Genomic DNA, 14,355 nt, shown 5'->3' on the forward strand with positions numbered 1-14,355 from the left:
ATTTCCATTATAGTTGTCTAATAAAGTCATTCTCAAACCGGAAAGGGGGGGATTTTGCCCATCAGGGGACATTTGCCAATGTCTGGAGACATATGGTTGTCACAACCTGTGGGGGAGGGGAGGCTATTGGCAACTAGTGGGTAGAGACCAGAGATGCTGTTAAGCATTTACAATGCTCAAGGTGCATTGTAAGCAAAGAACATGATGCGTTCTCCCAACAAAGAATTACCCAGACCAAAATGTCAGTACTGTGGAGGTTGAGAAACTCTTATCTAATATTATCAATTAGAAGACAGAGTGAGATAAGAAGAGAGAATGAGTTGTTTCCAAATGATGAACAGTTTAGGAAGTGATACAAGTAAACTCTCCATATGAAACATAATTGTGAAAGGAGTTGAAGAAGCTACCAGCATTCAGTCCTTATTGTTGGATGCGCTAATAGCAATCTCTTATAACCCACTAGTTGCTTTGCCTTTCAGTGATCATTGGTAAATCTTTCAAGGCTTAATTTTAATAAGTGAAACGTAATGATTTACAAAAATGCATTAAATTTCTTTTTTTTTAATGTACAGTGTGGGGAAATACAGTCTACATCTATGTAATATCTTTTTTTTAATTAATTTATTTATTTTTGGCTGCGTTGGGTCTTGTTGCTGCGTGGGCTTTCTCTAGTTGCGGCGAGCGGGGGCTACTCTTCATTGGGGTGCACGGGCTTCTTATTGCGGTGGCTTCTCCTGTTGTGCAGCACGGACTCTAGGCACACGGGCTTCAGTAGTTGTGGCACATGGGCTCAGTAGTTGTGGCTCGCGGGCTCTAGAGTGCAGGCTCAGTAGTTGTGGCACATGGGCTTAGTTGCTTCGCAGCATGTGGGATCTTCCCAGACCGGGGCTTGAACCCGTGTCCCCTGCATTGGCAGGCGGATTCTTAACCACTGCGCCACCAGAGAAGTCTCAAAAACGCATTAAATTTCTTAGGGCTATATCCATGGTTATACATTTTCTTCTCATGTCAGTACTACTAGGAAAAATGGTGAGCTATTTTGGAGGAGTATATATGAATTATTCTTGCTTACACTTTGTTATAGTAAATTCATCAGTCCCTTCTAAATTAGAGTCATGTTTAAAAGAACCATATGGTAATTTTCTAGTTTTCAAAGATAACTGGCCTGGCACATAGTAAGTGCTCAATAAACACTTTTCAACTGAGCTGACATCTTTCTCTTTTTAGGTAGAAATCCTAAGATCCAAGGAAGTGTCTTTTAAAGGTTACCTTTTTTAAAAAATAGAAAATGATTGGAGCTTTTCAGGATCGCCAGGTTCCCCAAGGAAGTTGTTAATAATCGGTGGCCCTAAAGGAACTTGACTCGCTAAAGAGATACTTTCACCATTAATCTTATACTGTAATCCTTACACATAGGAATTTATTATTGGAGAGCTGTGTACCTTGGTAAATGCTAGCACAATTTGATGCATTGATTATGTGGTTCAGAGGTTACTTGACAATATTTTAACGGTCCTTGGTGTATTGTCCTGTGGGAGATTAGAAAAGGTGCGCCAGCATTTTTTGGATCTGAAGACCGTGTAGATGGCTCTAAGTTTTGCCAAGACCTTAGCCCCACCACCAGTATGCTTCAGGAGTGGTTTTCACACTGTCCCCGCTTCAGGAAAACCCATTTTTTCTTGGTGAAATGTTGTGAGGAATCTCAATTTATAAAGCAAATGAAAACTGAGTTGCTTTTGTTAAAGGGGGATGGATGGTGGCAGTACAGAACTCAGAGCCCCATTCATCTCTCTCTCCATCAGTATGTGCTTCCACTGTGGTGGCACCATGGCTCCCTAGAGCACAGTTTCTCCATCAAGCAGTCACCAACTAGCTCGGTAGCCTAGGGAATCACTCTTAGCCAAGAATAGGTATAATAGTATCTAATTCAGAAAGTTAGAGGATTGAATTGGAAAATGCGTATTAAGCTTAGCACAAATCCTGGCCCCGAGTAAACATACAGTCAATGTTCCTTGTTTGTGAACCTTGGCTGTTTGTCAACAAGAACTCTCAGGCAGCCAGGTCCATCATAAAGGCATAAATTGCAGGTGGAATTCAGGAAGAGCTGATAAAGCCAAGAAAACTAACTCCTTGGCCTTCTGTATGACCATGAGATTCCTCTGAAATACTGTAGGTCTGGGATGCATCAGTCAAGTACCTATACATGCTGATGTTCATGGGCATAGAAGTAAAGAAAACAAAGTGACTCCTCAGTTAATGAGAAAACTGTGTTAAGTCGTATCCTCATATTTCATGGCCATGCCAGTTAACTAATTTATTATTATTCAGTCAGAATTAAAATACTCTAGAGTGGCCTGTAGATATTTTAAAATACTTAGATTTAAAGAAGTCTGAAAAGACTTTTAAAACGCCTTCTGAAAGATGTATTTGGAGACTAAAATTAAGAATAAGATAGCTTAAGCTCATGCAGCTCAATATCAAAAAAAAAAAAAACAACCCAATCCAAAAATGGGCAGAAGACCTAAATAGACATTTCCCCAAAGAAGATATACAGATTGCCAACAAACACATGAAAGGGTGCTCAACATCACTAATCATTAGAGAAATGTAAATCAAAACTACAGTGAGGTATCACCTTACACCAGTCAGAATGGCCATCATCAAAAAAAAACTACAAACAATAAATGCTGGAGAGGGTGTGGAGAAAAGGGAACCCTCTTGCACTGTTGGTGGGAATGTAAATTGATACAGCCACTATGGACAACAGTATGGAGGTTCCTTAAAAAACTAAAAATATGACCCAGCAATCCCACTACTGGGCATATACCCTGAGAAGACCATAATTCAAAAAGAGTCATGTACCACAATGCTCATTGCAGCTCTATTTACAATAGCCAGAAAATGGAAGCAACCTGAGTGTCCATCGACAGATGAATGGATAAGGAAGATGTGGCACATTATATACAATGGAATATTACTCAGCCATAAAAAGAAAAGAAATTGAGTTGTTTGTAGTGAGGTGGATGGACCTAGAGAGTGTCATACGGAGTGAAGTAAGTCAGACAGAGAAGAACAAATACCGTATGCTAACACATGTATATTCTAAAAAAAAAAAAAAAAAAAAAAAAGGTTCTGAAGAACCTAGGGGCAGGACAGGAATAAAGACACAGACGTAGAGAATGGACTTGAGGACACGGGGAGGGGGAAGGGTAAGCTGGGACAAAGTGAGAGAGTGGCATGGATATATATACACTACCAAATGTAAAATAGATAGCTAGTGGGAAGCAGCCCATAGCACAGGGAGATCAGCTCCGTGCTTTGTGACCACCTAGAGGGGTGGGATAGGGAGGGTGGGAGGGAGATGCAAGAGAGAGGGTATATGAGGATATAGGTATACATATAGCTGATTCACTTTGTTATACAGCAGTAACTAAGACACCCTTGTAAAGCAATTATAATCCAATAAAGATGTTAAAAAACAATAAAAAGAAAAGAATAAAATAGCTTAAATCCCAGGAGTTGGGGGCTGGAAGTGAAGTAAGCAAGAAATGGTGGAACTTTAAAAGAATGCGGAAGAGTGGACAGTCAGCTCAGATTTTTGAAGAGAAATAGCTAAATGTGTGAAGAATGCTAATAAGAAGAAATTAGGACAAACTGATAGCATAAAATCCACTTTTGTCATACAAGTCTGCTGAAGGATGCCTGCCCGGAGAAGGTCATATTTTAGGAGTAGTGGAAGAGGATATTGTCAGTGAGACAAAGAAGAGTTGGGGTTCTTCTGATATGAGTGACACATTTCTCCAGGATTCCACAGGAATTTGATAACTCAGAAATCATTAAGAAGTGGAAAATTTATATGTTTAGTATTAAACCCTAGCAATTAGCTACAGACTATTTTAACTACTTGTGTCTCTTCTTTTTAGTTTTTCCTAAGCAGAGTGTTTTAGTTTTTGCTTCTTTTGTTTTGTTAAATGGAAAAAGTTAAGATGCTCCCCTCCTTGCCCCTCCAATCCAATCGGATATAATGTAACCATGGTTTATACACTTTCTTTTTAAACAAAAAGGGGCTGTACTCTATTTTGCAACTTGCTTTTTCACTTGCTATATCTTGCATATCACTCTAGATTAGTGGTTTTCTAGAAATGGGAGCAGTTTTGCCCTCCAGGGGGCAATGTCTGGAGAAATTTTTTTTTTTTTTTTTTTTTTTTTTTTTTTGCGGTACACGGGCCTCTCACTCTTGTGGCCTCTCCCGTTGAGGAGCACAGGCTCCGGACGCGCAGGCCCAGCGGCCATGGCTCACAGGCCCAGCCGCTCCGCGGCATGTGGGATCTTCCCGGACCAGGACACGAATCCATGTCCCGTGCATTGGCAGGCGGACTCTCAACCACTGAGCCACCAGGGAAGCCCTGGAGACATTTTTGATTGTCATGACTGGTGAGGGGAGGGAGGTTGCTACTGGCATCTAGTAGGTGGAGGCCAAGGTTACTGTGAACATCCTGCAATGCAAAGGACAGCTCCCACAGCAAAGAATTATCTGGTCCAAAATGTCATTAGAGCCAAAATTGAGAATCATTTCTCTAGGTCAATACACATAAATCTAATTCATTATTTTTAAAAGCTTCATAATACTTTGTAGTATGGTCGATCATGATTTATTCAACTAGTTTCCTGCTGATAGCTCTGGCTTCTTCTTTAGTGGCATTGTAATATATAATATTAAGAAACCAAGCGCTCCAAGTTACAACTCATTTGTTTCTTTAAAGAGCAAAATAAGCCTTATCAGAAAGATTCAAAAGAGGAATTCATAGGCTTGTGTATAAAATTAGATTCTGGGTCAGTGTGAGTCAGGAGAATTTGGTTTCAAGAAAATCACAGACTCACTCTAAATGACAAGTCTTAAAGTAAGTCATTTGAAAAGCATGTCTTCATTTTTTTATTCTTTGGCATTAAAAGAAGAAGAAGCAACTCTAAAGCCTTTTACATGACTGCCCAATACAGAGACGGCCACGTTTGAAGTGACGGCAGTAACTTTCAGAGAAGCTAATTCTGATTGTCTTTACCTCCTCCTTACACATATTTTTTAACATTCATTAGTGCCTTAAATCAGATGGGTTGAACAGAAGAAAACAAAGCAGGTTTAAGATGAAAAAAGTGATATCCAATCCTGAGGACATGGAATGACTTCCAAATGTCGTTGACAATGTAATTCAGAATTGGAATGACCCTCTGGTTAACCACAGAGGGTTTTACAGAGAGGGTGCCCTGAAGCAAACAGATGCTTGCTCTGTGCTTCTCTAGCCCATTCTCTCTATATGGCGTATGCATGCCTGGGAGGATAAAATAGAGAACTGATTCTCCCCTTTTACAGAGCTGGGGAAAGGGTAATAGAACCAGAACTATGCAGGAGAAGGATGGCAAACCAACTGGTGAGCCTGAAAGGGTTAGACCTCTGTTTCCACCCTTTCCTTGTCATCAGTTTCCTCAGTACGAAGCAAGAGGTGGCTGTTTCTCTTCCCTTTGCTAGTAGGGTTTTGTTATCACTTAGTTAAGTCATCCAGTGATAGTTCTCTGGTGCAATAGACTAGGCTGGATAATTTGGGCTTTGTGCTTTTGACCTTTCAGCTTTCTGGCATGAGTCCTTCTAATTAATAAATTAATAACTAGATAATTAATAGCTATCCTGAGATAAGTCAGATCTATCAAAATTACAAGTCAAACCTATCTAAGGAACTCCTGACATTATAAGTTCATTTTTTTTAATTGAGGTATAATTGACATCTAATATTATATTAGTTTCAAGTGTACAATGTAATGATCGGATATTTGTATATATTGCAAAATTATCACCACAGTAAGTCTAGTTAACATTTGTCATCATACAGTTACAAAAAAGGTTTTTTTTTTATTGTGAAGAGGACTTTTATGATCTGCTCTCTTAACAACTTTCCAATATGCAATACAGTCCTGTTACCTACAGCCACCATGCTGTGTATTACATCCTTATGATGTACTTATTTTGTAACTGGCAGTTGGTACCTTTTGATCCCCTTTCCCCATTTCGTTCCCAACCCCTGTAAGCTCATTGATGTTTGGGAAAACTAAGAATTCCCCCCCTTGCTGTTGCCCCTTTAGGATCAGAGCCACACACAAGTTTCACAATACCGTCAGGATCCCTCCCTGATCATGAGGTCCATCATCCACATGACGGATGCTGCTCGCTCTGGGATCATGCCTCCTGCCCAGCTCACCACCATCAACCAGTCTCAGCTCAGCGCCCAGTTGGGGTTGAATTTGGGAGGTGCCAGTGTGCCCCACACGTCTCCTTCACCTCCAGCGAGCAAATCGGCGACTCCCTCCCCTTCTAGCTCCATCAATGAAGAGGATGCTGATGAATCCAACAGAGTGAGTTAATTGCCTTTAGTATATAACCTACCAGAGAATTGGGAATCACCCCATGCGCATGTCTTTGAATTTCATTCACAGTAGTACCTTCTTTGGCTTCATGGATTTGGAGTAGCATTTGAATTTATGGTGGTTTAATTTTTTTTCTTCACTCTTTTATATTTACTTATTTTCTGTGGAAAGTGTATTCAACTGAAAATTGGAAGATCTGGCTTCTCCTATTAGTTGTAAGGCATTGAGTAAGTCACTTAACTCTTGTAGCCTTAATTTTCCTAAATCAGCAAAAGGGAAGGCTTGCACTAGACTTTCCAGAAATTCTGAACTGCTCTGGTTCTAAGTTAATGTCCAGGTAGGCAAGTTTCATCTGGTTAGTTGGCTGAACTGCTGCTCTATTGGACAGTCTTGCACCTTTGATGAGGTTTATCACGTAGTAAGTTCCAATCGTTTTACATCTTTGCTTTTGTCAGGGAAATGGCACATGATTCACATATGCACAGTGTGAAGTAAAAACTTAGTTGCAGGTATGACTTTTCCGAATGCCTAGAAAAGTATTCTGTTTCACTGAACTTACTTGTAGGTACACAATTACTCATTCCTCATTTATTAATTATGTGTGGTACACTTACTCTGTGCTTGGCGTTTTACTTCGTTCTGGTGATACAAAGATTTCTAAGAGAATTATTGCCCCTGGGACTTCCCACTGGGAACAAATAGCAATGTTTAAAACTAGCTCCAGATGTGATTAGAGGTATAATTGATGTATCTGGTGTACTGAGATGGTCATCGATTCTGCTTAGGAGAGTGATTTGAGGAAGCCTTTATTGAGAAGGTGATGTTTGAATTAGGTCTAAGAGGATACATAAAAGTTTGTGAGGCAGAAGAGAGAGGCCAGCATTCTGGTAGAAAGAGCAATGAAATTACATGTCCATTTATGGGTGTCATGAGCAGTGTGACATGGGGGAAGAAAGAAATGAGTTGAAGAAAGAAATGTGGTAGCCTTTCCCCTGTTGGTAGTTGAGAGCTGACTAATTATTTGCATAGAGGAATGGCATAAGCAAATTTATGCTTTAGAAAGATAACTTGACTTGTATATAGAATGTGTTATAAAGAGAGGGACCAGAGAGAAGGAACTCAATTAAAACGTCCTTTTGTTATGAAGTGTTTGCTTTTATTTTAGCAAAGGAAGGCATGGACAGGAGGTACCAGTGAGACATTCAAGAGAAAGAATCATCTATTTAAGGTTTGGTGATCCCCTGGAATTTGAAGGAATAAAAGATACACTGGGTTTTAGTTTGAGAGCCAGCGTGGATATCAGTAAATGGAGAGGCTTAACCTAGGAAGAGAGGAGTGTTATTTTTTTTCCCCACGGGGAAGATGAGAGTTTGACATGGTAGGGATTGAATTTGAGTTGCTTCCGTGTGGGTCTAGAACTCAGTCTGTTGGAGATGAAGCTATAGATTTGGGGACCATCTGCACATAGATGTGAGCACATAGAAGTAATCAGGATTTCTCAGAGTGCGTAAGGAGCAAGACAAGGCTAGAACACTGAGCATCATTTGTTTTTACCTTGAGCATCATTTACGTTTACATAGAAATGGAAGAAGAGGAGCTGGAAACGATTGCGGGTGATGAAAAGAGGAGGGAGGTTAGCTGAAAAGAGGAGAAATGTTGCAGGGATTTTAAGAAAGAGCACTTGGTCTATCCCATTGTGTCAACTCCCAACTGGACACAAGGTGGGGAAATGCACTTAGCAGTCTCTGTTCACACTCACAAGGACTTCAGTGGGATGAAGTGAAAAGTAATAAAGAAACTCGAGGGATGTGTATAAGATACAGCTGAGTTATAACTGGCTATTACACACTTCAAATGGAGTCCTTTCATTTGGTTCACATTCCTACTGATCTTAATACTTACCTCTGTATCAATCTGAAATTGTCACCTCTAAAGAGAACCTTTTATGTGACTCTTAGCTTGTTCCATTTTAAGCCAGGGTCTAGGTTTTGTGTAAAGACAAGGAATCCAGTATACCTCTTAAGCAACTTAGCTAAAAAAGGAAGATTAACATTATTGTTGATTATGTCTTTTGGGTAAAGCTATTTCTCCATTTTTTCACAGCCCTTTGAGTCAACTATGCAGAAGTTTCTTTAGGAGAATTAATTCTGAGCTTTTATTTACACTGTGAGATTCTTCATTTCGGGTTTATTCTTAAAAGCTAATGATGATTAAGGCAAGTCATGGTTGTCCAAGAAAGACGGCAAAGGTTGTCAACACTTGAATGTTGTTTCACAAAGAATGAAATAGAACTCTTCTTATTTAGAAAAAGCTTTACTGGAAATAACTTTCATCTTGCCATTGGTCAGGGTACTGTTGGTGGAAACAGTGCCAAATTCTCTTCCAAGAAAAGAATAGAGTTGTTTGACTCAGAAAAATCTGTGTATATATTTTTTTCATGTGGCTTACGTAATATTTTTTCATTGAAGGAAAACTTGGCTCCAATTGAAGCTCTAACTGAAAAGACATCTGACTCCCTTGCAAGTTCAGATTCATTAACTAGATTAAACAAGTTGCACTTATTCTGAGGATTTAGAAAAAGGACTATGAGGTCTACAGAATTTTATTGAATTAATCGTGTGAGTTATGAAAGATGGCATTTTGGAGGAGAGGTGAGATCTAGCTTAACACCTACTGAAGTGCATAAACTACTGGAATAAAGTATGGGTGTGGTTATCACTCAGTACAAACAACAGGCCCACCAACAAGTAGGCTCTTGGTTTCCTAACACCTTGAGGGTTCAGAGCTCTCAAAGAAAAGTTACTTATCAGTTTCCTCCCTAAGAATGCTAGTAATTGGATTAAGGTCCCAATGACCCTCTTTCAGAAAGTAATGATACTCTTGGAAAATTTGAATTAAGATTCAAGACTCAAGGCCATTAAAAGCCAATCTGTTACTACTTGAATCTATCTCTGTTGATCTTGCCCAAGGCTGGCTTTTAAAACAGATTTTGTCAAACACTTCAGCATTCTTGATGAAGTTAATGGCAAAATTATCTCCAATATAGTCATATCATAATCTAGGGGGAGATAAAACAAGGTTGATAAATCATTTCCCCTGCTTCTCTGATGAGTATGTTATATGACTGTTGAAATTAGATGATGGTAGCAGGTGAGTATTGGAGCTCAGTGGTATATAAATTTGGGGAACTGTACCCATATCATCTCCATGGTTTCAGTTTCAGAGTTCATTGTGAATATGTGTGAGCGTCTCTAGGCCAGTATTCTTGTGGGCAGGGTTACTTACTATATGTAATAATAAACATCGTCTTATTAGTCTTCTTTTTAGCCTTGGTGATTTTAAGTATCTACTGTTGCTGCTCTTTTACAGGTTTTTAATTTTATGAAGAGTATCAATTTCCTTTCTAGCTCTACTTAGAGTTTTGACATTTTTACATTTCTTGTTATCCTATTCTTTAGGAAGTTTTTATTGTTTTAGAAAATAAAAGTGACCTTTCCCTTATCGTGCAAGCTTAGGTAGGGATTAGAGCTAATTTCCATTTGAGTTTCCGGAGACCATTAGCAAAGTAATATTCTGGTAAAATAAAAGACCAAGCCTCAAAAAAATCAATTCAGACTGATCATACATATGGTATGCCTCTATGGCTAAGGGACCTTATATAAAATATCTGAATATGATCAACATCCTGAATAGTATTTAGGTTTACTGCTAAAACCTTTGAAAATGTAAAATATTTTGTTTATGGGTACATGTGTAGCCCATATATATATTGCATTACTCGGTACAGAGCGTTCTGTTTTTCATTACTCATAATTGCTATTTAGAGCATATGTTGCGAATGTATTGAAGATACTTCTGGGTCTCATTAATCAATGTTCTAAATGCTAATCTCTGCTGTCCAGTTAACGCTAAGCAAATTTACCCCTCCCCCACATTTGGTGGTGATTCATCTGTTGGTGATGTTTAACAAAACTTTAAAAGAACGATTGGGGACCTGAGTAAGTCTTTCTGCATTCTCTGCAAGTACATTCTAGGCAGTGAATTTTCTTCCTGCTTTGCAGGCCATTGGAGAGAAAAGAGCTGCTCCAGATTCTGGCAAGAAGCCCAAGACTCCAAAGAAAAAGAAAAAGAAAGATCCCAATGAGCCACAGAAGCCAGTGTCAGCATATGCCCTGTTTTTCAGAGACACACAGGCTGCAATTAAAGGTCAAAACCCTAATGCAACCTTTGGAGAGGTCTCAAAAATCGTAGCATCTATGTGGGACAGCCTTGGAGAAGAACAAAAGCAGGTGAGGCAAAGATCCATCATGGTCATTGCAAGATTATTCTTTACACCTTTTCTGAGTGAATACATCCACTTAATATGATTGCTTCTCATGAAAGCCTTTCTAAGCTATGGAATTAAAAAACACAAACATATAAATCCAAACCACACTGCAGTTATATGGATTTCTCAGTTCCCTTAAGGGTGTGTGTTCAGAACCCATTCAGAAGAGAGTTGGAGGAGATCCAGGCAGTATCCTGCAAGCATAAACTTTTGATGATAATCTTTTCATTTTAAATAATGTGGAATTTTTCCCCCCTTTGTTCAAAAAAGGCACTACAAAGGGATTAGGTCCATCCTGCTTGCCTTTTTTTTTTGATCATCTTTCGGAACTCTTGTGCTCTCCTGGGGGGTTTCCAAACTTTGAAGCTGACTCTACGTGTCTCATTATTGTCATCGGGCATTTGAAATTTTATTCCAAGTTCATTTGAAAGCGTGGCTGTATGAGAGGCATTGAGAGATTAGCCATGCTGGTGGGAGACACTTCCTTAGGGTCCAGCTTCCCATCTTTCCCCGTGCAAGTCCTCCACACAAATGGAGAGAAGAATGGTTTCCTCGGGGCTCAGTCCTCCCCTGGCTCCTTGCATGAAGCTCCAGTGACCATTCATGGGCGTTGATTTTCCATATCCTCACAAGAATAGACCCCTATTAGTAATAAACCAGAATAATTGTTTCAGGAATAAGGAATGGAAAACCCTTGATTTTCTTTTTCTTTCTTCCTTCCTTCCTTTCTCCCTCCCTCCCTCCCTCTCTCTTTCTTTATTTCTTTCTTCCTTCCTTCCTTTCTCCCTCCCTCCCTCCCTCTCTCTTTCTTTCTTTCTTTCTTCCTTCCTTCTCATTCCTACCAACTGGTTTCCTTGGGATGGTGCAACTGTAGAATCTGCCTGTTTGTTGGCACTGAGCTTCATGCTCTATGCGGCAGACTGATTTTCTACCCTAGAAATGTAATCCTAAGGGGGCTGGCAAACTGCTGCATCTAACTTTTAAATTCTGGAGGAAAGGATAGTTGCACTTTAGTATAACAGCCAGCCATCAGACACCACGGTTTAAGAAAAGGAAGCCCAAATGAGGTTTAATATACTGGAATATATTTATGTAACTCACTGGTCTCACTAATGGAAATCTTTCATCTTTCACTATCTCTGATTTTTCTTTTTTTTTTTCTCCAAAAGAAAACCCAGGTTGAAAGGCCTCCATCTTATCTCTTCTGTCTTCACACACTTTCCCTATTATTGTTGGTTTTTCATCCTCTGGTTTGTTTCAGCTTAGAAATGGGTGTGAGGGAAAGAAGACATGGATGGAGAAGCTCCTTAACTTTCTATAATTTGAACCATTTGCCGCAAATTTCATCGTTGTTACCTTATTTACTGCCCGAACAGAAGGCCCTTAGCTGTTACTCTCATGAATTCTATGCTGCAACCGGAAATCTTTTTCTGTTTGCCATAGTAAACGTCAGAGTTGTGCCCCAGTGAGGGTGGCAGGGTTTCATTTTGTTTTAATATCTGTGTGTGTGTTTCTACATTTAAAAATCAAAGCCAGGGAGACCAACATTTTATGTGAGTTCTGTTGCACGTAACCTGCCCAGCAGTTATTTTATGACTGAGAATGTGTGTGCTAAAGATGGTGCTAATTGTGGTCTTTTAATAGGTCTATAAAAGGAAAACGGAAGCCGCCAAAAAAGAATACCTGAAAGCCCTGGCTGCATATAGGGCCAGCCTCGTTTCTAAGGTAAACCCGGACAGGGACGGCCAGTCTCTGAGAGAGTTAGGAGCTCTGGAGCATTGAAATCATAAATGCAACTCCTCTTTGAGTTGATTTTAAAAAAAAGAAGCATCTCGAACAACTCATAAACTTATTTGTTCCCATTAGAGATCTCCCCAAGGATGGCATGGAAAATAAGTGTTCATTCAAGCTTATGAATCCAGATTGTTTCCAAGAGTCACTGATCTCTATATATATGTATGTTGAAGCTATTTAGACAGATTTCAAACAGCCCCTTTCTTCCCGTCGGGGACTGAGATCTGTGTTAATGTCCTCTATTTAAACTGAGAAGTATGTTTGTCAGGTATTTTTGGACATCAGATCATAAATTCTCCAGTGGTTGCATTATAGAGGATATAATATAATAGAGGATGTTGCGTTTTTGACCAAACTGTTCCACATCATATAAATAAATAAGCCTCATGATTATTTAAAATAAAATTATGCTCCAAGTACTTTAAAAAAGACATGTATACATGTATTATACATAGAATATACAATGGGCCCTGATGTATTATAAAATGCCACAGTAGTCCAAAGCAAATGTCACTCTGGATTATTATTACCTTGATCCAAAAGGAGCATGAGCTGTTACCTTATATTTTTAACATTTAATTAACTTTGTCCTTAGCCTTCCTAGAATTTAGAGAGGCTTTGGGGAGGATAATGTGAACTGATGTTTTTGCTCGTGATGTGTTTCCCCTGGCAAGCAGAGATCCCATTTCATTGTCATTGTTGTTACCACAGAGTACCACTTAGGGCCTCAGGGCATGATCAGTGTTGCCGGCACAGCCATTTAAAAAGGGTTTAGCCCTCTTTTCTCGTCTTTACAACATTTCTTCACCGGAATTGTAAGATCCACCATTGGCAGCTGCTCAGAACCAGATCAAGAGAGGTACTCCTATACCTCATAGGTATAGCTCTTAGGACTCTTCCCACTTCATTAGAAAGAGAAAACATTCATCAGGTCCATAGCAAAAGCTTTTTGTGAGACTCTGGAAGGTGCACATTGAGAGATATACCTATTCTGGATGGGGATTTGCACATTGGTAGAATGTGTGGGCCACAGATGTTAAGAATTGAGGTGTACTTGATGGCTAATTAGACGGAGTGACATGAATAGAGTAACAATGTGCATGTACTTCTTACGTGAATCGTTTATTCATTCATTTACCTAGAAGCAGGTAGAGGTGATCTTTGTGCATTAGAGCATGAATAATTGATCATACATGGATTTAAACCAAGAGCCAGTAACTCAAAAGGCATTCTGGAAATAGCATCCATGATTGGGCTGATCAGGTCTGTGACCGACTTAGAAGGGATAAATTAAACGTTTTACGTTGGATACTAAAATCCGATTCGGAAATGTTGCCAAATGGATTGATTGATTCCATTGATTCTAAAAAACTATTCAACAGGATGGAATTTAAAAAGAATAAATCCAAATTGTTTGGGGGGGTGCTTTTGTTTTGTTTTTTTCATTAGGTAAGTGCAGTTGAGAGCACCCTAAATTTATAGTCAGAGACATGACAGGCAACTAAAATAGTCCTTGAGGTATAAATTTAGAACAATTTCAACCTGAACCCAAAGTGTGAAATAGCTGCTAATATGGTGACCTCACAGGAAGCAGCATCTGACTGTACAGCTTGCTGGTTAGATCACATCTAAAGAATTGGTTCCCAATGGTTGACCAATTGAAGGCCCTCCAGCAGGTTGCCTCCACGATGGTAAGGACCGAAAATCCAATAATATTTAAATAATTGAAAGAATCATGGAAGCAAAGATTTGGGGGCGTATGATTATGGTCCTCAAATATAAGAGCCATCATGGAAGGGAAGCCTAAGCTTGATCTCTGT

The 14,355-nt window shown here is 39.4% G+C and overlaps 1 protein-coding gene across 2 annotated transcripts in view; it reads left to right on the top strand.

Annotated features, from left to right (window-relative positions):
* The window catches only part of TOX3 (TOX high mobility group box family member 3), a gene marked incomplete at both ends in the record, with an annotated part of 105,773 nt that overhangs the window by 88,601 nt on the left and 2,817 nt on the right, over positions 1 to 14,355 (top strand). For both annotated transcript variants that reach the window (XM_082607645.1, XM_082607646.1), the window contains 3 exons: positions 6,133 to 6,402; positions 10,476 to 10,703; positions 12,386 to 12,466. In XM_082607645.1, the coding sequence (XP_082463771.1) occupies positions 6,133 to 6,402; positions 10,476 to 10,703; positions 12,386 to 12,466 (579 nt within the window). The remainder of the gene's footprint in view (positions 1 to 6,132; positions 6,403 to 10,475; positions 10,704 to 12,385; positions 12,467 to 14,355) is intronic.

Source organism: Mesoplodon mirus (assembly GCF_964341445.2).
Source record: "Mesoplodon mirus genome assembly, chromosome: 19".
NCBI lineage: Eukaryota > Metazoa > Chordata > Mammalia > Artiodactyla > Ziphiidae > Mesoplodon > Mesoplodon mirus.